The sequence below is a fragment of the Danio rerio genome, chromosome 8 (assembly GCF_052040795.2).
Source record: "Danio rerio strain M-AB ecotype USA chromosome 8, GRCz13ab, whole genome shotgun sequence".
Lineage (NCBI taxonomy): Eukaryota > Metazoa > Chordata > Actinopteri > Cypriniformes > Danionidae > Danio > Danio rerio.
In genome coordinates this window covers 18,522,380-18,550,267 of record NC_141028.1, presented here as the reverse complement: position 1 = coordinate 18,550,267, position 27,888 = coordinate 18,522,380, and the positions used below count along the sequence as shown (strand labels likewise).

General features: G+C 35.1%; 1 protein-coding gene across 16 annotated transcripts in view; it reads left to right on the top strand.

Moving 5' to 3' along the window:
- osbpl9 (oxysterol binding protein-like 9) overlaps positions 1-27,888 on the top strand; it is a 59,209-nt gene that overhangs the window by 17,590 nt on the left and 13,731 nt on the right. For 5 of the 16 annotated variants that reach the window (XR_015497275.1, XR_015497279.1, XM_087263908.2 and 2 more), the window contains 10 exon segments: positions 3,141-3,214; positions 11,168-11,263; positions 11,386-11,433; positions 13,407-13,436; positions 13,532-13,582; positions 14,184-14,222; positions 17,576-17,675; positions 17,858-17,962; positions 24,117-24,276; positions 26,464-26,570. Coding sequence is in view for 10 of the 16 variants with exons in the window: in XM_087263908.2 (XP_087120034.1) it covers positions 3,141-3,214; positions 11,168-11,263; positions 11,386-11,433; positions 13,407-13,436; positions 13,532-13,582; positions 14,184-14,222; positions 17,576-17,675; positions 17,858-17,962; positions 24,117-24,276; positions 26,464-26,570 (810 nt within the window). In the remaining 6 variants the exon portion in view is untranslated. 16 annotated transcript variants of the gene reach the window in all.

Sequence of the window (27,888 nt, the reverse complement as noted above, 5' to 3'; positions counted from 1 at the left end):
TTCTTAAAAATATGTATATACTTGTGCTGTTTATATATTTCTGAGTGAGGCACATTGATTATTTACTGATTTGGTGTATGTTTTACGCTCCATTGCATTATGGTTGGAAGTTGATCTATAAAGGCACCACCACTTACACAAATTACATATCTGAGTGATTCAATTGGAGATACGGAGGCAGATCTTTGTGCTTCTGAAAGCTTTCAGATTTTTTGCTGAGCTTTGCACGTTCATCCATCGAAGTGTCAGCTATATCATATGTTTTGAGTGCTGTTTTTCAGCTTTTCCCTGAGGAATTATGTCTAATGGATTATTAGAGAGAGAAAGAGAGAGAGATTTGGGCTGATATTTGTCTGTTATGTTTTTACATTGAATATACTCTTAATTTTGATGTGCCTTTACTGACTCCTTACACTTTCTGATTTCAGTTCTTTTTATTGTCGACCACAAAAGATGTTTACAGGAATGTTAGTGCTGCTCATTTGCATATGAAATGTGAGTTTTTTTTTACTGACTACTTACACTTATTTCAGTTCTTTTTATTGTCGACCACAAAATGAGATGCTTAGAGGAATGTTAGTGCTGCTCTTTTTATTGTGATATTGGATGGTGAATAGTGGCTTTCAAGGCTCTGTAGAAGTAGTCCACACAACTCTCGCTTTACATTTTTAAGTCTGTGTATGTCATATGATAGATTTGTTGGTGAAACAGACTAAGTGTAAGTCTTTATTTACTGAAAATCAGCCCTTTCACTTAAGCATAAATTATGAAATAGTGGAAGGATTTAAATGTTGTTTTGAACAAATGAAGACAAAAATTTTTTATCAAATGTTATACTTTTTTGATTTTATTTTTTACAAGATCTGAAGGACTCAAGATAAATAGAAGAAAAAATGTGATGTTTTCATGTTTGACTATTAAAATGCGAATAAGCTTTGTGAAGAGAGCAGAGCCTTATAGCTCATGGCTCAGATACTCTGTCAACTATAAACAAAGTCTACATGACCTGGAGGTTGCTGAGACTTATTTTAGTATGTTGATGTACTTCCAACTGAAATTAAATGTTAAGTAGGGGGCGGGGCTTTTTTTTACGCATCATTCACTCAGCAAAATATCAGTAAGAGAGACGTGGGTAAGGATAGTGGCTGAAGCCATCAAACTGATGTCTGAATGTTCAGACTTTGATTGGATTAACTTGCATGGATTAATTGTTCATATAAAAAATATCAATGTGCGCTAGCAAAATAAACATTGTAAATTTTGATTTGACTTAACTTCAAAGCATAGTCAGTGTTAAATCAGTTTTTGGAGCGCACAGACATGAAGCTGTCAAGAACATTTCATCACGCCATTAATTATGTCGAAAAACCAGTAGGAATACACAAGCTGTTTTTTAGAGAGCTAAACAATCATCAAGTGGTTACACCATGACATTACACAGATTTTTCTTTCTTTTCTCATTTAGATGGTGCTAATCTGCCTCCTCAATTTTATTTGAATTGGAGCGTCTCTATTTTAATTAGAAATACTGCACTAATTTTATTACTAATTTTATTATTACTAATTTATAATTTTTAATATTAAAAAAGAATATTAATTACTGCATAAATATAATTTTTTTAACCACATCCTCTCAAAAAGAAAAAAAATATTATTAAACAATTTTTTTTAAGGATTTTCTTGATTTAAAAAAAAAAATCACATTTGTGGTCTTCGGTCACTTTTGACCAAATGGAGTACAAGTGTGATTCTGTTTTCTGGAGACCCAGAGGGTGCTGTTGAACTGCATCACAGTTGTCACAAATACTGCAGAAGACCTATTGGAATCCGCATGGACCCAAGATTCTTACAGAAATGAGTCAAGTTTGGTGAAGGAAAAATCCTGGTTTGAGTGTATGAGTGCAGAGTGGATGGCAACATCAACAACCTGAGCTATCAAGACATTTGTGCTACCCATTACATTACGAACCACAGGGGAGGGCAAATTCTTCATCAGGATAGCCCTCCTCATACTTCAGCCTCCACATCAAAGTTTCTGAAAGCAAAGAAGGTCAAGGAGCTCCAGGACTGGCCAGCCAAGTCACCAGACATGAACATTATTGAGCATGTCTGGGGTAAGATGGAGGAGGCATTAAAGATGAATCTTGATGAACTCTGGGAGTCCTGCAAGAACAATTTCTTTGCCATTCCACATGACTTTATGAATAAGTTATTTGAGTCATTGCAGAGATGTATGGATGCAGTCCTCCAAGCTCATGGGAGTCAGACACAATGTTAATTATTTTTCCACTGCACCATGACCTTATATTCTATACTGCACATTATTTCTGTTAAGTGACAAGACTTTTGTCTAAGCAATGTCAGGCCTTACTGTCCTAATTAAATATATAAAATTAAGGCTCATATTTTATTTAGCTAAAATAGGCATTAGACGCCTTTGCCTTTTACATAAGCCCCTCCTGATACCAAATGATCAACAAGAAGTCAAGTTTATTTGCTGTTCCTAAAACTTGGATAGGCGACAAGACTTTCATCAGGTAGTGTATTGTGACATGCACGGCTTCAAAAGAAAGCTCAGTACAACTATAGCAAATGTTTAATGAAGTTCAGGAACAGTGCTTGCTGAATCTGTGGATTATGATTTGTTTTTTATCTTTAAATACAAATATTACACAAACTAATTGTTGTGGAAATTATAAAAAATATAGTGGGACCCGTTTAAGTAATTTGGTAACTTCACAGTTTTTCACTTTTTGTTGTTTTATGCTTTATACTTGATTTCTAATTCGTATAATAAAACACACAACCTGCATTCTTAGTCAGCTCTTGAGTTTTTGTAAAATATCTTTCTTTTCGGTAAGTGACTTTGGTACAAGTAGTATTTACCATTGGTGTTTACTCAAGGGCAGAGGCTTTCGTTTGTGTGCGTTCCTGTTTAACTTGCCACAACCTGGTCTTGTCTGAAACTCTGCCTGTTTTCATTAAGGAAAACAGGATCCGTCAACAGAGCTGTAGTTACCGCTGACACCTTTACAGTTCCTCAGCAGGGTCATTCTCCACTCTCCATTTCATGTGTCGTGTGTGTTTGTGGTGCGCCTGCTTATTACTAATGGATGTGTTTTTGGATGTCTGCCCCGCAGCCCGTGACGCAGATGAGCGGGAAAAGTGGATTCATGCCTTAGAGGGAACAATTCTCCGTCACACCCTTCAGCAGGTAATCTTGGCCATTTGTATGATATTTCACATATCTTAGCCAGATAGTTTAAAAAGATATCTGTAAAATATGTTTCCTTTTGAAATATGTTTTTGGTGACATTTTGAAAGCATCTGAGTGCTATATGATGTACACAGAAATGAAACAGGTGTTACCCTATAAATAAAACCATTTTGATTCAGAAATAGCTTGTCAATTTCAGAAGTATTTGCAAAGGAACAGGTATTATTGAATCAAATGTGCTGTATGTAAGTTTTTGACTCTACTAAAGCATAAAAACACCATAATATGCAGATATTTTAGAAGCATGCCAAGTGAACATTCTTGTTTATCTGAAAAATATTGAAAATGTCTTTTACATGCTGGAACACTGTCTTTTTTTGGGGTTTTTTAACCCACCCAATGCCAATTTAGTCAATTACATTTCAGTACCCTGGGTTGCCTTGATGGAAAACTGTATTTAATTCATTCATTCAGAAAGGCTCTTAAAGTAAGCATACGTGACTGAAATGCGCCCTCTGGTGGACAGTAGCAGACTCCGAAATGAGACTCAAGCTGCGTCCCAAATGGCACACTATACACTATGCACTCATGCACTATGTACTTATGCACTTACACACTCAACAGGATAGTATATGTATGTAGTGTTGTCCCAAATGGCACACTAATGTTTTTTTTACTAAGCGGAAATTCAAACCGTTTCCCTGATGACGTTTGACGGTTGCCAAATCAGTGAAATAAACAACTGAATTATCAAATAATACCTGCCGTAAGTACTGCTGTATTCTCCATCGGGAGGCGCTATAATCACTTTCGTAGGAGAATTTTGCTTTCACCATCCAAAATAAATAAAGTTATTCAACATGTGCGTCCGATAGCTCCGCCCCTTCCGCTACGTAAGCAAACCTGCGTTCGTTGAGTGCGTGAAGTGTCCATCATTACACACTTCATTTTAGCGGCTGAATGAGTGCATCATCCGGGTAATTAAAGTGCACTTATTATTTTTAGAATTTTCAGTGTGAACACACTACTTACACTATTCATACTACAAAATGGCGTAGAATAGTGCATAAGTATGCGATTTGGGACGCAGCTTCAGATTCATAGTTCCACATGAGGTGGTTATAATTAGCAAGTCATATAAATATTACGAATGTAAACATCAGGTGAACAGGTTGCATTGTAACCCCGTGTCCTTACAACACGCTATATGATAAGCAATTTGGCTCTTTGCACCAGATAAAACACGACAGAAATTTAAACACAGCCATTCTGAAGCACAGAATATGCTCTCACTCACGAAATGGTAATGTTTATAATCTAATTAATAGGTAAACCTCTTGAACTACTAAATGTAGAAGCTGAGTCACTGATGTGTGTTGGTTTTAAGTCACAGCTCTGTTTATAAACAGTTTATTTTATTTTTAAGATCTAAGGTGAACTATCTGCTGCTGCTTTTAGTAGTATGGCAATAAATGTCATGTAAAATGGCATTCAAACTCGCATTGTTAGCATTTAACTCTGGAAAAATTACATGAGGTGTACTTGTGGTGGTCATTGTCAGTTGATCATGTTGTTCAGCTGCAAGAAATAGACAATGTTTGTAATATATCGATTCGAAGTGTTGGTTAGAACAAAAACTCGTTCTTGCAGTTACTTGTATACAAAACACAATTTAAATCAGCCTTAAATCAGCTTTTAGGCTTAATAGTCAGGCTCGCTTGTGTTCGTCCTCAATCTGGCAACCTGCACTTGCATTTGTTTTGATTCAGGAGTGTAATACGTAGTTCAACCACTGGGTGTCAAACTTACATACTGCACCTTTAAAGGTGGATTTTAGAAGAAGAGAGGATGGTATTTTTTTATTTATAAGTAAAAAGTAGTTTTTATTAATCAATTTTTTGATAATACTAATTATAAAATTATTTTCATTCATTTTCCTTCGGCCTAGTTTCTGATTTGTTTGGTCGCAACAATGGAATGAACTGCCAACTATTCCGGCATATGTTTTATGCAGCGGATACCCTTCCAGCCGCAACTCAGCACTGGGAAACACCCATACACTCACATTCACACATGCACTCATACACTACAGCCAATTTTGATTTGCCAATTCACCTATACTGTAGTGCATGTCTTTGGGCTGTGGGGGGAAACCGGAGCACCCTGAGGAAACTCGTGTGAACACGGGGAGAACATGCAAACTCTAATAATAATACTAATAAAGTTTAAAAATAATGAAGTTAAGCGAAATTATTAAAAATATATGTATGACTGTTTGTGGCTGGAAATTAATTGATGTCATTTTTTGTCAGTGTTAATTCATTGTGTTTTCTCCAAGTATTTCATATATATTTTTTTTTTTATATTTCATGAGTAAGCGGCGCAGTAGGTAGTGCTGTCGCCTCACAGCAAGAAGGTCGCTGGTTCGAGCCTCGCCGTTTCTGTGTGGAGTTTGCATGTTCTTCCTGCGTTCGCGTGGGTTTCCTCCGGGTGCTCTGGTTTCCCCCACAGTCGAAAGACATGGGGTATAGGTGAATTGGGTAGGCTAAATTGTCCGTAGTGTATGAGTGTGTGTGTGGATGGATGTTTCCCAGAGATGGGTCGCGGTTGGAAGGGCATCCGCTGTGTAAAAACATGCTGTATAAGTTGGCAGTTTGTTCTGCTGTGGCGACCCCAGATTAATAAAGGGACTAAGCAGACAAGAAAATGAATGAATGAATGAATTTCATGAGTACATCCTCTTAAAGTTTTCTGAAAAACATTAACCACAAATAGAAAACTGTTTGTCAAATAGTTTAATTGGGACTTAAACTTTTTAGACTTACCTTTTTTATATAAACTGTGACAGCATAGTCTGCACAATGAATGTTATTTTCTCCCTCTTTACCTCCCGTTAGGAAAGCATAATGTTTTTAATTTGTGAAAGATTCACTTTTTAAGAAGAAAACCAAGCCTAATTCGACTCATCTCTTCCTCTCAAAGAATTCTCCATTTTCTCTCTCCCTTAGCTCTGCGTTTTTCAGTTAAACCTGCTGACTGGCAGCTGCGTGCACCTACACGCAGTTTGTGAGCAGCTATCCGGTCACATGATTTCCACCAGCCATTCACATCATTGCTTATTCAGCCTGTCCCTCCAGTGCAGCAGCTGTCAGATCCAATCACAGCACAGCATTATGTTTTCTACAGTCTGCAAAGCTTATGCCACTTTTTCTTTTGCTTTTTTTCTTCTTAAGAGGAAGTCTAGTCTTCCTGGTCAAGAGTGGTTTATACAAAAGCTGATAGGTGCTTGTTCACCTTATTCGCCCCTCCTTTAGAGGGGGAACTTACAGGAAAAGCCTGTGTGTACTGATACTGAAAGTGTTTCTGGGAGTTTGGGTCAGATTTGTGGAGGCATGTCCCGCAGAGGCAAGCACAGAGTGAGTATTTTTGTTTTGTTGGAGCTCACTGACGCGTTAAACAGGTCACGTTGTGTGTGAGTGCGCACAGGTAGGTGTGTATGTGTGCGTGTTTATGAAAGGAAGAGAAACATTTGTTTGTGCAAATAGAGGTCACGCTTGAATACGTAGTTACTTTTTTCCTCGCTTGTGATTTATAATCTCAGTCATATCATGCGTGTAGAGTCTGTGTTGGCATAACAGACCACATGACTCAAGATCAGACTCCTAAAATGCACAATAATAGCCAGCACACCTCGAGTTGATTCATTCTGAAACGCTAGTCTATGCAGTTGTGTTAGATGTTGAGATTTACTGCTGTGAGTCAGACTGAATGAGTGAGTCAATGGGATGAGCTTCCCGTCTGTCTCTTCAGGTGTGTGTCAGCTAACACGTAGCTCATAGCTGTTTTTCTCTGCCAGGCACAGGTTAAAATAATTATGCAACATGCTCTTAAGTGCCCTAAATGGTAGTTATGAGGTATTTGTCTAATAAGTTCATGCCAGAACAGCAGATCTCAGGCATGCTGGGAGGTGAGATGTTTATGGTGCCTGTAGGATGTGACTAAGCATATGTTCCCACACTTAACTTGTAGGGAATTGCGGTTCAGGTTCCAGGGAATATGCATATAATGAAACGATAATAATGATGCATAGTATAAAACTATAAAGTATGTAAACTCGCGTTAACTCATAAATCTGTCTGCGCCTGAGAAATTAGAATTGGAATTAAAAGTGTGCTGTATAGAGTTGTTGGAAATGCAGGACAGCCTGTGAGCTTTTTCAGTTTGTGTGACTTTTACTCGTTACTCGTTTACTCGTTTACACTCATAAAATAGCCTACAAGCTGTCTAAACTCTCTATTTTCAACGTACATTTGTATTTATTTATGATTATTGTTTATTTGCTATGTAGACCCAAAATAAAAACGTTTTATCTTAATTTTAGTTAATGTGTGTTTTCTAGGATGAATAAATTAACAATACATTCATTACAGTATTTATTCATCTTTGTTAACATCAGGAAATGAAAATACTGTTGTTCATGTAAACTCAAAGTGCATTAACCAATTTTAACAAGCAAAGCCTTGGATTTTAATAGTGCATTAGAAAATGTTGGACTACAATTAATAAATGCTTTATAAGATTTGTTATTTTTTTGTTTATGTTAGTAGTTAAATAAGCTAACATTAAGTACATGCAAAGTCCCTTTATGACAAATCATTTTACTCTGCACGGGCATTCTGTCTGAATGGGGAAACATCACATTTTTCAAAACTGTTTGTCAAGCTTATGATTACGTTACAACCACCGATAAAATAACACAACAACTATCTCATAAGTTTCATTTATAAATGTTAGAATCAAACAAAATCAGCATTTTTTTTCAGGTTGCACGAGCTAATAAGCATGCACATTCAAAAGGAACAAGATCACGACACCAACCTCATTTATACACGTTGTCATCCTGTGGATAATGATTGTCTGAAAGTGCTGGTCTTCTGAAGTAATTCACTACTTGGTCTTGATGGCGAATCTCCTCTAAACATAACAGCGACTCTGTTTACACATCAGGACGAACTGTACCTCGCGTTAGTTTCATACAGATTACAAAACTAAAAAAAACTTTGTTTTTAGGTGCACTTGGTTGATTTAAAAGCACAGAGCCTTCAAACTTTATTTGCATATATTTATTATGTCTGTGAAGCAAGTATTCGCTGAGATTCCAGTGTGTTTGTTGTTAACATAAAATTCAGATAATACAAACAAAATATGTAGACATAATGCAAGGTTACACACACACACACACACACACACACACACACACACACACACACACACACAAATATATATGTGTGTGTGTGTGTGTGTGTGTGTGTGTGTGTGTGTGTGTGTGTGTGTGTGTGTGTGTGTGTGTGTGTGTGTGTGTGTGTGTGTGTGTGTGTGTGTGTGTGTGTGTGTATGGCATGATGTATACCTTATGAACATGATTTAGTCCCCCCCAAAGTGCCTATTAATTCTCAGTAATTCATTTTTTGCTTAAAAGTAAAAATAGAAAAAATTACTTTTGGTTAAATATGTAAAAATGAGCTGCATGATTTTTCCATCAATAACAAAATAACTGCTGTTTTCACACATTTGTTTCATTTAAGAAACCGTTTGATCAACAAATGAGATAATTATAAATGATAAATGATGCTGTTATGATAAAAACAACTAAGATCTGGCAAGGTCTTGTTTTTTTAATATTTTAAAGTGCAAGCTGTTCACAAACTGGCAGTAAGAAAAACAAGAATGTCTGAGAATTCTTAGATGTATCTAATTTAATGAAGACAAGCAGCAGATTTTATTCAATAGACTGTTGTTTTGGCATAACTTTAGTTCCTACATTCTCCTGCTTTAGTGCCTCTTGTTGAGAATGTAACATACATTTGCAAACTCTTACAGTTAATGACACAAATGTTTCAGGCTTTCTTTCCAGCTTTTATACTCAGGGTGTTCTTTTTCCAGGACTTAGTGTTTTACTAAAAGCACATCCATTGTTCTTAAATGCACAAATGAACTGTTAGGTAGTATAATCTGGTCATGCCTACCTCCGGTGTGGAACTTGATCTTTATTTCATTTTAAAAGCCGCAAAACTCTCATTAAAAGCTTTTATTGTGCTCTCACATACATGTGCTTGCAGTCGACTCAGCAAATCACATGCTTTCATACTGATATTCCACTTAACCTTTGGTCCTTGAGCGGATTTGCTCCGCTTCTGCATGCAGACTTTGACCTATTTTTATAATGTTTACCGTTTTGATGGACAGCTAGCCGCCCATGGCTTTTCTTCATTTTCCAATGCAGTTCAGTTCTACCAGTCTCCACCACGGGGTCTTTTACAGCGGTCGGAAAAACCCAAAGACAGCAGTGACCCCCAGACCAGGAAGTACCTCTGTTATATAGGCTACAGCAATCATTTTCTGTGCTATCTAAACTTAACTCCTCAAAGCCACCAGAGCTAACATGCTATTAGCTTTAGACTTAGTTCAGCTGAAATGGTTAAATAGCTAAAGGTTGAATTTGTGGTTTTGCTGCAAATAAAAAAATGTAGTTTGCTGGTCTTTTAAAGACTTCTTGTTACAGTAATAATATTTGCACTTCTTGTTGACGGAAGCTGTTTTAAGGTTTTGGTGTGAATTCACTTGAGCAGTACTTAGAGTTTGTGTCTTATGAGTTCAGGAAGGGTGCGATTTGAGTGAAGCATGTTGTGTAAAAAGTGGTTAACAGTTTATGTAAGTGAAATAAAGTCAGTTACATTGAAAAAGTGTCAGAAATGGTTTTATTTACAAGATATATACCAGCAGTTCTTGTGCATTATGAGTTTAGAAAGGGTGTGATTACGTAAAACGTGGTGGAAAAGTCTTAAAAGTTTATGTAAGGAAAGTAAAGTGAGCAAACCATGTAATGAAAATCATGTAATGTAATGTAACGTGTATTTATATAGCGCATTTATTACCCATGACCATATATCCAAAGCATTTCACAATCATGAGATGGGCCTCTCCACTCCACCACCAGTGTGCAGCATCCACTTGGATGATGTGACGGCAGCCACAGGATAACGGCGCCAGTGCACTCACCACACACCAGCTATAGGTGAAGTGGTGAGACAGCGATAGATCCAACTTGGTGGATGAGAAGGATTGGGAGGCCATAATCAGTAAGGGCAGATGGAGGGAATTTGGCCAGGACACCGGGGTTACACCTGCCATGGGATTTTTAATGACCACAGAGAGTCAGGATCTCACTTTACATCTCATTCGAAAGACGGCGCTCACTGACAGTATAGTGTCCCCTTCACTATACTAGGATATTAGGACTCACACAGACCGCAGGTTAAGCGCCCCCTGCTGGCCTCGCTAAAAAAAAAAACTTCCAACAGCAACCTAGTTTTCCCATGTGGTCTCCCATCCAGGTACTGACCAGGCTCAGCCCTGCTTAGCTTCAGTGAGTAACCGGTCTTGGGCTGCAGATTAATATGGCCGTGGCTTATTTTATGTTATATTTTATCATCATTAGTTGTATTTTATTTTACTTTGAATCAGTTATCTTGAAATTGAGTCAGAAATGTTTTGGGGGAAAAACAAACATGTTTTTTACAAGATGACAATTAGCTGTCCTCATGTCTCAGAAACATTTAACATTCTTAATGCAGTGTTTGGCGTGTGTTGTACAACCTCTGCAGATGTTTTGTTTTCAACATGTTCAGCATCAGTAACTAACAACGACAAATCTCAGCCTGAACCATTTCTTTCGCAGTTAAGTTCAGCATCAGTCCCGGGGTCTGATCGCTGTTCATGGCTGTAATTGTGTAATTCAGTTAAAGCTGTTAGAGAAAGAAATGTGTACAGGCAGACTGCAGTTCGGCTCAGTTCCTCTCGAAAGCAGAACGTGACCGAGCTTAGGACACCATGGAAGCTTTTATATGCTGGAGAAGGACTGAAACTGATCCCTCTCGGTTTCATTTGCAGGAGGCAGAAACAGGGTTTGTTCCCAGCGTTCAGGACTTCGACAAGAAGCTAGCCGAAGCAGATGCGTATTTGCAGATCTTGATCGACCAATTAAAAGTAAGGCTTTCTTGTGACTCAAAAAGGCCTTGTTTTTGAGTTCCTGTATCATCATCTTTGGGAATGTATGCATCATCGTGTGTATTTTTGTCTTAAGTCCTGTTTTTTTTTTCACCTTGTAGCTCTTCGATGAAAAGATAAAAGACTGCAAGGAAGATGAGTCGCGCAGAGTAAGACATGATCGTTTTTTCGGTTGTCAGAGGTTCATTTTTGTGTCAGCATTCCTTACTTCTGTATTATTATAAATGAGAGATACTGTAGCATCTAGTATTGAGGCTTTACCGTAGGATGTCCTGTCTTAAAAAGAGCCACTCATCGAAATCATATACCTGATCAACATTTCTCAACCACATTTCTGGAGGACCACCAACTCTGCATGTTTTGGATGTCTCCTTTGACCTTGGTCTGTCACAACCATTACAGGTCTTTCAGTCTCTGCCTATGAGCTGATGATCTGAATCAGGTGTGTTTGGTTAAGGAGACATGGTCATGCAGAGCTGGTGGTCCTCCAGGAACGTGGTTGAGAAACACTGATGTAGAGCATTAGCTTTATGTTTTGTTTTAGATAAACCATATTCATGTTCAAACCAGCAGATATTGTGTTTGTACTCTTCATATAGAAATGTTTAAGTTGTGTATATGTAATTTACAAGACATTAACCCTTTAGCATGTCTCGATTCTTGTAACTAATGACTCAATAGACAATTGGCATAATGTGTTAATTTATATATTTTCACAAGTAATTGTACATAAATTATTATGTCATCTGCAGTCATTTCTAATCAGGCCCTAAATGAAATATGCAAATAAAGGTTGCCTGTTATACAATGTAAATCTAATATACAGTCGAAGTCAGTATTATGATCTCTCCTGAATTATTTGCCCCTGCACTTTAGGGCTGCACAATATATCATTTTACTATCGATATCACAATGTGTGTCCACAGTAGTCACATCACCAGATATGCAATGTTAATTTAGGATTATAGTCGATCAACAATTGAGTATACATAAGATTTGGGGAGTCATTGCAACGTATAACCATAACAGAGTGAAACTTTTATCATTTGCATGTGTTTTCAAAGGCATTTCAAGAAAGTGTAAAGCATTCGGGCACGATAACGTAAACATTTGTAACTTCAATGAAAAAATATTTACTGCTTTGTTAATACAATGAAGACTATACAGTGTTATTTTACATTACTAACTTTCTGTATTTGAATACGGTTTGACTCTCTGGAAAAGCATAAAGAATTGCTTATTTAATTTTTTCTTTGCCCTATTTTAATTACTTTCGCTCTTTTATTTTTATACATGATTCACACTCTTACAAAATCAACCCAACCAGTCTAAATCAATGATTTTTCACCAATAAAGCTATCGAAGGTCTCTAGTGAAATTGTTTTCATATCACAATCTATATTGCAGAAAAACAAAACATCATTGTCAGATTTTCCAATAATCGTGCAACCCTACTGTATATTTTTACCCAATTTCTGTTTAACGGAAAGATTATGTTTTTCCATAATATTTCGCTAGATATTTTTCAAGGCTCAGCTTAGTGTTCTAGTTTTCAGCTTAAAGTGCAGTTTTTAAAGGCTTAATTAGGTTAATTAGGCAAGATAGGGTAATTAGCCAAATCATTGTGTAAGGATGGTTTGTTCTGTAGACAAACAAAAAAGTTAATATTGCTTAAGGGGGCTAATAATATTGACCTTAAACTAAAAAATATATAAAACTGCTTTCAGTCTAGCTTAAATAAAGCACACAAGACTTTCTATAGAAGAAAAAAATATATAGGAAGTACTATGAAAGATTCTTTGCTCTTTTAAGCATAATTTTGAAAAAAATCAAAGGAGAGCTTGTCATTTTTGACTTTAACTGTATTGTAGTTTGTATATTTATATTATAAATAGTTCACAAGCAGAACTCAGGATGTGTTAGATACTAAATTTGAAACGAGGCATTTACTGAGAGTCACATTTTAAGCCTATTTATGGGGATTAAACTCATGAGACTGTCAGGCTTTCATTTCTGCTTTTTTTAGGGTTGGTAAAGGTGCATCTTAGTTTGTAAGTTAAGGGAATTTCACAATTCTTACTGAAACTGTTTATTTTCTTCTATTTGTATGTCCTGTTGACAGAAAATCGAGAACCTGAAGGACACCACTTGTGTAAGAGCGTCTGCACCTTCACCCTCTTAATGCATTTTGGATCAGGTTTTGTTGTTGGAATGCATTCTCATTTCTTGTTTTGCTTTTTTTTTTAGAATATGGTAGAGTCCATCAAACACTGTATCGTACTGCTACAGATTGCCAAGGTAAAACACTTGTAATTTAGACTCATAATGTGTATGCTCCTGTGTTTTGTCTGCCCACTGTGTTCATATTGTGTCTTGTGCAACCCAGCCTGTAATTTTCCATAACCCAGTTAATGTTTATAAACATTCCAGCAGGTTCCATATTAATGGTTTGGAGAGGTGATTTTTCCTACACTAAGGTCATGTTCACACAGCAGGAGAAATTAAATGTTAGTTGTTTTTTTACTGTGCTAAATATGATCTTTTCACATTAACCAGCACATTTGACAGAGGAACTCGCACCTCGATTGGAATCAGATGGTCTCGATTTTGTCAGATAGTGCCGTCTTTCTTTCTTTTTTCTTTTTTTTTTTTTTTAGTATGTGCCTTTGGTAATTCATTCAGTGTTTGACTCACTCCTGTAAGCTGTACTATGAAGGCATGTGTTAGTAAATATGGTTGACAATCCCAAACCCTACTGTGTGAACATAGCCCTAGAGGTTCAGGAGGTTAATAAAAAGTGACCAGTGTTACTGATTTGCGGAGACTATCATTTGTGGCTTTCTCCAAGCTGTAGGGTTGCCTTATTTCTCAATTTGTGTTTTCTTTTTAAAATTTGAAGGATCAAAGTAACGAACAGCAACACGCAAACGGACTGATAGTAAGTTTTGACATTCCTCAGCAATTAGTCTAAATCAAACCGTGACACTTTTTTTCTCTTCCACTGAAATCATATTTTCACTTCAATAAAACTGAACTGAGATGTGCATGACCTTGATCGGAGGGCTCATCTCTCTCTCTCTCTTTTTCTCTCAGCTTTCATTCTTTCTCACTCTTTCTGTCGGGTGATTCAGGGCACTGTCCTTTTCTGTGATCATAAATGTAAACATCAATCTTACCGACTGTGTGACGTTTCCAAACCTGCAAACATAAGACAATATACTTGCACACAGTATAATCATTGATTTTCCGTTGCCATACATGTTATTGAACCATGTAGGACAAATGGATTCGGATCTATTACGACCTACCCAGAGGCTCTCATCAGGTCAATAACTGCCAGGGCTAGTGCTGGAGTGATGTAATCAAACGCATGTAACCCCCCTCGCTGTTTTGACGAGTTTTGGTTGAATTTGATTCAACAAGGAAAATCCAAACATAAAAATAGTAAGAAAATATAGATGCACATCTACATACACTTGTGTGTACAAGATTTGATTAAACATCTGAAAATGCGCAATCACCTCTACACTTAAGATGTGATTAAATGGTTTCCAGGAAAAGGAAATGAAAGCCAAATTTAGAGCTGTATCGTCCTTCTTTAAGTGTTTGTTTAAGAGCTACTATTATGCATTATAAAAGGGTCGTATTTTGGTTTGGGTCTCCAACAACAGGCTAAAATGCATGCAAGGTCAAAAAACACCCTCATTGTTTTGTAATGTGCATTTATTTTTATATACATAATTACCCAACGACTCCCATATGATTCTTTCAGCGATTTTTTTTTTTCTTTTTTTTTTTTTTTTTGAAAATTTACAAGCTTTTATAACTTATTTTTAAAGATAAGTTGTAATATTACTGATTTTTTTTACCTTAAAACACCTAAAATATACTTTTTTATTATCACTGTATTTATTTAATGATCAAATATGAGATTATACCTAAAACTTGGTGTCATAACTTTGATGCAGGACACCATACCTTATTTTCCCGAGTTCTTTTTTTTCCAGTTAATTAATAAAACCTTTAATTAAAATTGTTACATTTCTTATCCTCAAGGCAAGCAAAAAGAGAATTTTCAGCTGCATTTTTCCCTCCTTCAGAAGGAAAGAAACAATTGCATGCAAATGTCTAAAAATATAAAATGCATATTCATAAAATAATAAAAGGGAAAAAGTAAAGGGTCCCATCATAGAGCCCTGTGGTACCTCGTAAGTTAAAGTAGCAGACAAAGAATGCTGAGTGTCTTTGGCTCTTGATTTAATCTCGTTGTCATGTTTAAGTATTTACTACAGAGCTCTAATTGCTTCAATTGGCTTTTCATTAAGAGCGGCAGCCTCTGTTGTGGTACATGGATTATTCAGACAAGCCATAAATAATTGTGTTGTTTAAATCCTTTAATTTCTGTGCAGAAAAGCCCCTCCAAATCTCATTCCACTTTCTCCTCTGCATGTGTTTTCATATCCCTTGTGTGTTTTCAGGTAGAGTTACCTCACTGCTTTGTCCTGTGGTGTCAATGTTTCACTGTGCATGCATGCTGGGTGGAGATTATTTATCTCTCTGCCTTGCCTATTTAGTGTTTAATACGCAGGATTATGTGCTACTCTTGTCGTCATGGACGTGGAGCTTAATAGCTTTGTGTCTGAGTCTGTGCCCACTGACAGATGCTCAGTGTTTGGTTACCGTAAGGCAGAGATTGACCCATAGTGATTTTGTATATTGAGAAGATTCAGTGTGACTGTCATGGGCCACAGCTGTGAGGTTTCTCATTTGGACACAGTTTGTTATGAAACGGTGAATCTGATTCACTGATATCTTCCAGATCTTTCTCTTGATTACCAAAGCGTCAATGACTATTTTTGGCTCTCTGTGTGAAAAGAACATGAACCATAAAATTGTTAAGGACAGCATGATGAAAGGGCATTCGTAATGCATGTAACTTCTATAATTTCACATATTTTTTTGATAACAGAACACTTGAAGGAAAATCACAGAGCAGAAATTAAATGAAATTTTTAAATCATTGATTCATATTAGTTTTCCTTAACCTTTGTTACATCATCAAAGATTAGTCATTTCTGATTCTATTTAAGGTATTTGCTGAAATAATGAAAAAGATCTTTTTTTTTTTTAAATATACATTATACACTCACTGGCCACTTTATTAGGTACACCCATCCAACTGCTTGTTAACGGAAATGTCTATCTAGCTAATCACATGGCAGCAACTCATCAATGCTCATCATGAATGTGCAGCTGACAAATCTGCCGCAACTACTATAAATATGGACCAAAATTTCTGAGGAATGTTTCCTTTCCGGTACCTCTATGAATCTATGCCACAAAGGATTAAGGCAGTTTTGAAGGCAAAAGGGTGTCCAACCTGATTAAAGTAAGGTGTACCTAATAAAGTGAGAGTATTTACAGTCAAACTGTATTTATTTAGCATGCACATTAATAAATTATGTGTATTAAGATATTATGCTGGCCGAGACAGAATTTACTTGATCAAAAATAAAACCTAAGTACTAATATTGTGAAATCTTTTGCAATTGTAAAATTAAATGTATTTTTACATTTTTATCATCACTACTTTTTTAAATGTGATGTGGTCCTTAAAAAATCTAAAATCTAAAATGCTGTTTTTATTCGCTAATAAAATTTTTATAGTAATTTTGAATATCATCTTAATAGAAATTTTAATTTAAGTATTTTCTGATAAATCAAAGTTCAAAAAGCAACATTTATTTATTTATTTATTTTACAATATGAAAGATTTTTACTGTCAGTTTTGAGAATTTTTTTCCACCCTAATTAAATTGATATTTTCTTTACAAAAAACATACTGACCTCAGACTTTTAAAATTCTGTTTAAAAATTAAAATTAATAATTAATTTAAAATTAATAGTTTTTTTATCTTTATCATTAGAAATACGTGATTTATTTCAAAAAGTCTGCTTAAAGAACAAAACTCGAATACATATTTAGTCTTAAACAATAGGTACTTGACCAATTTACTTCATTTTCTTGCCCTCATGCTGTTCCAAAATCTTCATCTTTATACCTTCAAAGAATGTCCATCTTTTATTTTTCATATAAGAAAAGGTCATATAAAGCAAAACTCAGGGTGAATTGTCTCTTTAAGAAACAGTTCTAGTAACTTAATTTCAGTCCTTGAGGATTTCTCTGATAGTTGGGTTGGGCATTGAGACTGAAGGCTACTGTGAGAGTGTATTTATAACATGTTTTCCTATGAGAGCTGTGTTTTGTATCATGTCTGTGGTTCTCCGCAGAGCACCATAAACCCAGTGGATGGGGTATTCCAGCCTACCCCTCTCAACGCCGCTGTAGTCAGTGCTAGTGCCATGCCAACGCAGACCACTCTACCCACAGGTGAGCTCTCTGCCTGTGTCTTTTTCTGCATTATATTTCTTAATAATGCTTTATGCGCTTTTGTTGTCAGTTTCTTGGCTATGTTATCTATTAATTTGAAACCTCTAATATTACATTTGACTTGCAAATTGTGTGTATTTTTGCGTGCCAAGGGTATTTGAAGGGTGTGTGTTCATCCGTAGATGGAGCTCAGGTGTGTAAAGCGGAGCAGAGGCCTTCTTCTTTACCCGTGGGCCCTGTTGTCACGGTGATGGGCAGCCTTCAGACCCCCACTCCCAACAGCACAGGTACAAACCAACAGACAGAAAGTAAACAAACAAAACTAGGTGGAGGCTTACAGATAAAGTATACTTTTTTATCTAATGTGCATTTAATTTAAGCATACACTACCAGTCAAAAGTCTGAAGACATTAATGTTGTTAAAAGAAGTACAAGGGTGTATAAATCGAAGTGTTGTCAGATATTATTTAGAGTTGCAATAGCTGTTTTTTGTGGAATGTTATAAAATTAAATTGATTACTCTGATACATTTTTTAAGTGTCACATGATTTATCAGAAATCATTCTAATGTGATTTAAATTATTTGCTGCTCTTTTATGGTCTGTTACTGTTCATACTCGATCATTAATTATGGTTCTTATCATTATTTTTGAGTATGTTTACATGGACACCAATAATCTGATTTTAATGCAATTAAGACAATACTCTTGATTAAGAGTCGACCATGTAAACAGCGATTTTTGATTAATTCAATTTGATTAAGTTCATAATCAAACTAAACAGAAATCGGATTAAGACTTGGAGTATGCTTATTTTAGCCACAATATTAAATTGAAGTACAGACATGTAAACAGTTTAATCAAACTATTACCATCATGTGGGATTTTCGTTGCATTTTGCAACAGGATATTCCATACACACGGCTGTTTAACACTATTCTCTGGACCTACTGAGTGAGTGAAGGACCACAAACACCTGCATCGCGAAATGCAGGTTTTTTTCCCATACAGCGTGCCGTATAAAATTCCATTAAAACAACACTCTTCCAGCAGTGCTTACTTCATATGCACATCCAATATCTTGCTTGAAATGTTCCTGAATGGAAGTAAAAAGTGCCAAACTGCAGTGAAGTCGACAAATTAAAAATGATACACCCGAAATTACATGAAACTCCGGAGAAAATGTGGATACCGCGGTGATGCAAAATGTTCATCAAATTATGTGCTTTAAGATGTAAAATGGGATCATGAAAAGAAGATTCAAAAAGTAACTCATGTAAACACCTTACTCCTTTTATTGTCTTACTCCGATTAAGGCTAATAATGCGATTAATGATGTCTATGTAAACATAGTCAATGTTTAACATTCAAATATTTTTTTCAATGGTACTATAGTTTTTTTTTTTTTTGCTAAATTTACGAACTATTGAAAAACACTGATAAAAGAAATTAGAAATGTTTCCTGAACAGCCAATTGTCAAGTTAGAATAATTTCTGATTTACCGTGTGACACCTTTTCACTTTGAATCACAGAAATAATTTTCATTTTATAATTTGTTACTTTCTTATTTCTTATTCTTTTTCTTAAAGGTTCTTATTACTAGCGATGTTTTTACATTTTATCAATTATTAACATTTTAAAATTCAGTCTTATTTTTTCAGTGGTACTACAGTATATTATATTTTGCTAAATTTACAAACGGTTTACAACACTGATTAAAGAAATTATAAATGTTTCTTGAATTAGAGTAATTTCTGATGTATCGTGTGACACATCGTGTGCTGTAATAATAATGTTTCAAATTCAACTTTGAATCACCAAAATAATTTTCATTTTATAATACTTTCACACAAAAAAAGTTATTCTAAAAATAAACAGTATTTCCCAGAATTATTGTTTTTATTTTATTTTAGAATAAATAAATGCAGCCTCTGTGAGCAGACTTGTTGTTCCTGAGGTTTTGAGCAGTAGTATGTAGATTTAAATAACTTTTAGTTCTGTATGCAAGTGTTCCTAGCAAATGCAGTGTTATTTAATCACTCTATTATGTTCTGTTACTAGTCATACTCGATCATTAATTATAGTTCTTATTGTAATCAGTGTTTACATTTTCAAATTCAATCTTTTTTTTTTCAATGGTACTATATTGCATTTCTTTATGCAACTGTTTACGACATTAATAAAAGAAATTAAACTTGTTTTTTAACCTAAAGTAATTTCTAAACTATCATGTGACACAAGACTATAATAATGCTTAAAATCCCACTTTGAATCAGAAATCATTTTCATTTTATAACACTGTACGTTTACACAGCGGCCTGCTGGCTTAGTGGTTAGCACTGTCGCCTCATAACAGGAAGGTCGCTTGTTTGAGCCCCAGCTGGGCCAGTTGGCATTTCTGTGTGGAGTTTGCATGTTCTCCTCGTGTTGGCGTGGGTTTCCTCTGGGTGCTCCGTTTTTCCCTACAGTCCATAGACAGGCTCTGTAGGTGAACTGAATAAACTAAATTGGCTGTAGTGTATGTGTGTGAATGCTAGATTGTATGGGTGTTTCCCAGTACTGGGTTGCGGCTGGAAGGGCATCTGCTGTGTAAAACGTGCTGGATAACTTGGCAGTTCATTCCGCTGTGGTGACCCCTGATAAATAAAGGAAATAAGCCGAAAGGAAAATGAATGAATAAACAAGTCGGTGCTGGGAGAAGGGAGAACAGAAATAGTAGGGATGGAAATATTAAAACTCGGATGAGAATAGGACGTAATAATGTTTATATAAAAAAAATCTAAATATAAATAATATTTTACAGAATTATTGTGGATATTTTATTTTAGATCTGGTAAATGAAGCCTTTGTGGTGAGCAGACTTGTTGTTTCCAAAGTTCTGACCAATAATGTGTAGATTTAAACAGATTTTGGTTTGGTATTCAAGTATCTTATTTAACCATTTAATCTTAAACAAAGACAAATGAAATTGACATTTAAAAAAATGACAATTTAGTCAAATGTATAATTCAGTTTGGTGATAATGTTGAAAATTTGTTCAATTGACATGTTTAAATATTGATAAATACATATTTTGAAACCAAACTCCATGTCACGTTGGTATAAGTTGCAGCAGTGTTTGAGTAGTAATCCGCTGCAGTGTAGATGCAGGCAGAGCCCTTCTCTCTGCAGTTTGTGTGTTTTCCCCTGACTGTCATTATTAGTGCTGGAATACAGGAGCTCAAAGAGTCCAGCTTGTGCTGAGGCAGTGCAGGAAGAGCTGAGCTAAGCACAAACACTGATCGCTAGCACTCTGGACAGCAATGCAGGAAAACTACGCATAAAACACCGTCAAGAGCTCCAAGGTGCAGACTGGGAATCAGGACTTCCATTTATATTCGTGCTGAAAGTGCTGGCGTTGTAGGCGGAGATGATTTAATTAAACCTAGTGGAGCTTCTGAGCAGTGTTTATCTTAACAGTTCCACCAAACCTTTAATTTGTTAGGCTGTCAACACCATTGTGATCTGCATGGTCTTTTGCTAGCAATAATCTGATTTGGATTTACATTTTTTGAATTGTACTGTGCAAGTCATTTTTTAAGATGTTTGAAGTCTGTATTAAATAGAGGTTCAATGTTCATATACTGTTTTACTTTAGATAAATATTTGTAATGCTGTAATTGTCCTCCTAGCTGGTCGGGTTGGTTTATAGCTTATAATACTGAACAAAGACTTCTTTTATCGATCCTTGTGTAAAAAAAAAAAAAAAAACATTAATGGAAAAACTGCTTCCTGAATCAGTGTTGCTAAAAACGTGGAAAAGCAAAAGATGTAATGGTGAATCTAATGGGGGATGGTGTATCTAATGGTAATAGTGTTTTTATCTTATTTAATTTTTATATTATATATTTTATTTTGACCTTAAAGCAACACAGATCAATACAAAAAGCAACAACCATAAAGATAGAAATAAAAAGGTAGACAAAACAAAAAAAAAGGCAAAAGGCAGAATTATATATTTTTTTAAACCATTGTTACATCAGTTCCTCCAGTTGTACATAGGTTAAACATGTTACTCATATATTTCTAGGCCAGTGGGCACATGCAAACAATGATAGGTTCATACCTTTAAACTGTTATCCTTGACATTTGACAGACAACTAAGAAAGGTTTTCTATGTGGCTTATGATTAGACAACAAGATTATGTCTAAGTTTCTCTCAATGTAAAGTGCTAGAGAATTTTGAAAGCCAGGTTTTAAAACGTGGTTATGATGCCTCCTTCTATAGACAAGAAATTTTTTTTAGGTTCCACCATTCCATATTGGACAGCTCTTTTTTTTAAATTTGATGACTGAACCCACAAAGTGAGTTCGACCAACCAAAAACAGTTATTGCTGATCAGAGGTGAGGTCACAGGAATAAACCTTTGAGTAAAATCTAAAAATTTCACTCCAAAACTTCATGCCAAAAGGTTTCGGGCATGACCAAAAAAGATGTTCCAAGAAGCCTTCCACAGATTCACATTTGTTGCATTTAATCTGCTGTTTTTAAAGATGAATAGCATTTAATTTTTGTTTTAATTTAATAAAACACAATAGAAAAAATTGTGTAATAATATGTAATAATGTGATTTTATTACTTTTGTAAGTTAGAGTTAATAAATTATTACATTTTCAGTTTGTATTTTACAGATTAAACATCTATTTTTCATTCGTTTTAAGTGGTGCCAAGTAAATGCATAATGTAAATTGCAATCAAAGTGTAAGCTTTGGCCGTTTACAGTATTTACATAAGGGTGATTGACTGTAAACGTGGACCAGAAAATATTTTACTTTGACTTTGACTTATCTTTAAAGTCTTTGAAGTTTATTTGAATTTGCATGTTTGTCTCAAATGGCGAAGGTGTAGTCACTGTCAAATAAATTATATTGTAGTACACTGCTTGACAAAAGCCTTGTCGCCTATCCAAGTTTAAGGAAAAACAAATAGTAAGTTGACCTCTAGTTGATCAATTGGTATGAGAAGTGACTTATATAAAAATGTCCTCTAGATTTTGCTTATTTTACCAAAATAAAATATGATCATGCCTTGATTTTTAATGATTTAATTAGGACAGTAAGGTCGGACTTTGCTTAGACAAAAGTCTTGTCACTTATCAGAAATAATGTGCAGTATAGAATATAAAGTCATGGTGCAGTGGAAAAAGAATTAATATTGTGTCTGACTCCCATGAGCTTGGAGGACTGCATCCATACATCTCTACAATGACTCAAATAACTTATTAATAAAGTCATCTGGAATGGCAAAGAAAGCGTTCTTGCAGGACTCCCAGAGTTCATCAAGATTCTTTGGATTCATCTTAAATGCCTTGTCCTTCATCTTACCCCAGACATGCTCAATAATGTTCATGTCTGGTGACTAGGCTAACCAATCATGGAGCACCTTGACCTTCTTTGCTTTCGCAATCTTTGATGTGGAGGCTGAAGTATGAGAAGGAGCACTTTCCTGCTGAAGAATTTGCCCTCTCCTGTGGTTTGTAATGTAATGTGCAGCACAAATGTCTTGATACCTCAGGCTGTTGATGTTGTCATCCACTCTGCAGATCTCTTGCACTTCCCCATACTGAATGTGACCCCAAACCATGATTTTTCCTTCACCAAACTTGACTGATTTCTATGAGAATCTTGGGTCCATACAGGACATACATCTGAAAAATCTACCTTCTGACACCTTTCCAAATGATCAACTAGAAGTCAAGCTATTATTTGTTGCTCTTACAACTGGGATCGACGACAAGACTTTCGAAGGGAGTGTACAGTTGAAATCAGAATTATTAGCCCTCCTGAATCATTATCCCTCTGTATATTTTTTCCCCAATTTCTGTTTAACAGAAAGAGGAAATGTTCAACACATTTCTCAAAAATAGCTTTAATAACTGATTTCTTTTATCTTGTCATGATGATAGTACATAATATTTACTAGATATTTTTCAAGATAACAGTATGCAATTTAAAGGCTTAACTTATTGAAACAAAATATTGCCTAAGGGGGCTAATAATATTGACCATAAATGGTTATAAAAATATTAAAAACGGCTTTTATTGTTGCCGAAATCAAACAAATTAGACTTTTTCCAGAAGAAATAATATTATCGGAAATATTTGAAAACAGTCCTTGCTCTGTTAAACATCATTTTGGAAGTATTAAAAAAAGAATAGAAAATTTACTGGAGGGCAAATAATTTTGACTTCAACTGAATGTACTTTTTGTTGGCAATGTAGATTTGTGTAGATTAACTCATTGGTCATGCTACTTATTTTGAGGCAAGAAGTCAGCCACATATACAAAAGCATTAAACCTCAACCCACACTGAGCCTCATCTGTGGTGCTGTTTAAATGAGTGTGGTTAGTCATAGTTCCTCAACACATTTATTGCTATCATTTTCTTCCTGTGGTTTTAGGGAGCGGTCCTTCAGGTCCCAGCAGCAGCGTGACTTCACCCAGTCACATGAACGTACCGGCTCACACTGTTCCCGACTTCTCCTATTCCAGCAGCGAAGACGAGTTTTACGACGCAGATGAGTTTTATCAGAACAGCACGTCACCAAAACACTGCATAGAGTGAGTTAAACAAACACACACACACAAAAACACACACACACTCTAAAAAACAGCATAGAAACTAAGGTGGACAATTATAAAAACAGACTTCTATACTGTGGAGATCAAAACTGAGCATCTGTCTGGTAAATGATTAGCTAATCTGGGCATTTCCAGTAAATCGAAATCCTTGGTGACAAAGTAATGGCTAATAAACTCACTACAGTGAGAAAAACTGAAGAATACAAATCAAGATCAGCAGACTAGTGATGTCCTGTGAGAGACTAGTGATGTCCTGTGAGAGACTAGTGATGTCCTGTGTTTGGAGATGTGTTAAAGTCATTTAAACAAATGCCTGCACACTTCCTACTCATTATTGACTGCTGTAACCTTGAGAAATATTAGTCTTCCTTTTTGCAACAAAGGACAGCACAAACTAAAGCAATTCTCAAATACACTTGATTAAAAATATATTACACACATAGATATCACCTTTTAGAAAAGGCCACTATATACACAGTACTGCAGGTTAACTATGTATATATTCTGTCTCTATATGAGCATGATCACATGAGGAGCAGTGCGATATGGGTGTATATTTGCGCTTTTTGAAGGCGTGCAAAGGCTGCTGGCCAAGTGCCTTAGTGTCCCACCAGTGACGATATACAGCCATATTGCACTACTACGAGTGTGATCATTTATACAACAGTTCGACGGTTTAATCGTCTGTATAAAAAAGAAAATTAAACATGGAGAGTCTAAAAAATCTTTTTGGTATGAGGTACTATTTTCTTCCACTATTCCTTCACATCTTTAGCGGACGTCAGAACAGCAAACGTCACTTTAGAGCTAGTATTTGATAATGATAATGATTGATAATGATTTTCTAGCGTAATATTTAAAGTGATGACAAAACAGGTGATTTTGCTGACATTTTAGAATATAAGCCTTAACAGCATGAAATGCCATCAGTCTACAGAGATTTCCCAGTATTTCTCTGTTGCAATCTGGAGATCACAAAAATGAACCCCAAAAAAAGCGAAAGCAAAGCAAACACTACCATATTACTTTGGTAAAATGCAGCACTACAACATACAAAAGAGAGAGATCGACTTGAATGTCACTCACATGTTTTAATGATTTGATCAGCTGTAGTTTAAAATTACGCTTAGTTTTTCTCCTCTAATGACTAATTTCGCGGTCTCTATCGCCATCATGTGGCGAAGCGTCAATTGTCTTTGCTCTGGTCACTATGACAGGCTGATGGATGCCAATGCGCTGCATCTCTGAAATTACAAGTATTTACAATAAGCACTATCCTTTTAAATAAACTGCACAGATGCAATCTAAACAACTACATTCTCGCCTAAGCTGCAATATTTGTCAAACTGTAGTGAGTTTATTGATCTGCTGTCACTATGTGGGCTGAGAAATACAGAAGGGTGACGAGTCTGTACGAGTGCTGTTATGCAGAATACTGCACGGCTATCAGCCAATCAGATTCGAAAACCAGGCAGAACTGTTGTATAAATTTATATATATAACTTTTTTTATATATTCCGTGTATATACCCTATGCTCAACACCTTAACTCTCTGATTTTGACTGTATTGCACCTTTTGTAAAGCTGCTTTGGAACAATAATTGGTCAATTTATTTTGATGGTCCATTTATTTTAAATTAAAATTAAAATTACATTGCATCTACATGGCAACTTATTCTCATTAGATTATAAATAGATTGTTAGGTTGGGGTTAGAGTTAGTGCAAGTTGACATGTATTTGCAAAGTTTCTTATAGTCAGTTAAATGTCTGTGGAAGAAGCAGGATCAACAGATATTAAGCAGACAGTCTACTAATACTCAAATGGACCATTTTGTTAAAACGCTATTATTTTTTATTTTTAAAAAATCCTTATAATAATTGCATTATTTTAAAAAAAGAAAATTAAAAAAAGATTGTCCATGTAGCTGTAATTAAACCTCACTGCAGTACTGCTGAGAAAGTAAATTATGTCAGCACTGCCCACAAGGACATTAAGTAATGTGAAAACAATAATGCTTGGTGATAAACAAACACCCCCACACACTATTTACTGCAAATAAAAAGAAATTGACCTAATTAAAGCAGACCACGGACACACATGCGAACAAAAAAACACTTAGTTTATTGTGGAATAAACTGACAAGTGATTTTGTGTTTCTCTGCAGTCCGAGCAGAAGCAGTGCTGTAAACAATGAAGACAGTACAGCCCTGAAACGGCCAGACACCAACGAATCCATCAACTCCTCCATGTCCAACGGCACCACAGATGCAGGTACACAAAACAGACACAAGTTCCAGAGAAAATACGGTGTTTGGTGACTTTTCTTACTGTCTTTTTTTTTTTAAATAAGAACTTAATGGGTCAGAAGATGAGACATTCTGTTTGCTTAATTAAATATTATTACAAAAGTGATACTAAATACGTAGAAAACATATTATTTAGTATAAAATGCGAATCAATTAATATTTTTGGGCTCAGCAATAATCAATAAATAGAGTATTTCAATATATCTTTTTAATACTGTTGTTAAGCTGAATGACATTTTAATAAGTGTTTGTAAATCACGGTTGAAAAATGGATTGTTGTATTTATTTATTTATTTAATTTTACTCAGGCAGAAATTTCAATAGCAAACATTCTAATGTTAAGTCATTTAATTTATAGCTGGTTACACTTATTAAATGTTATTTAATAAATTTTCATTCATGTTGTTGGTATAATTATGAATATTCATATTAATTATATATTATATACACATGGTAGCAAAATTTAGTTTAAATAGAATTTTACTGTAAAAACAAATCATGCCTTAATGTACAAATATACCAGCTTACTGAATACTCTGACTTTTTTTTACATTCATAATATGCTAACATCCACCTACACATGTAAAGAGAAAACCTCACAATGAAGTAAATGCTAATGTATAGAATGAGCACACCATCATTTTCCCAAATACCGCCTGCTATCACAACACAGAAAACACTAAAGCATTTGATAACTTAAGAATACCATAATGTACATAACTAACAACAAAACATTTAAATGCAAAACAACAGGATTTGTTGTTTGTTTACTTTCCAAAAACAATATTAAATGTATTTGTACTGTAAATATTCATTAAATGGTAATGCATAAAATGCAATAAACAGATAGGAACTCTATATCATTGTTTATGGAAGTGTCCTTTGGTTGGACATTTTTGGGAGAAAATTCTTTTTATCCATAGTATTAAAACAGGATATACCCAAATGTCCAAAACTTTGTATTCTAAATATTTTTCCTATTGCAACACTTTGACTAGTTCAGATAAGAAACTTTCTGTTTATTACATGCAAAATGTATAATAGTTTTAGGAAAAATACAGAAAGTCTGCATTTTATACAATGGTTGCAGAAATGTATTATTATTCTTTTTATTTTATTTTTTTGTATTTTTTGATTGTTTTACTTTTTATTTATTATTATTATTATTATTATTATGATTTTGTATGTTTGGTTTTGAGTTCTGTTGTACATGTTAAAAGCTACTAAAATCAATAAACACAGTGTTTAAAAAAAAAACTACTTAAATGTCACATTATTACCAT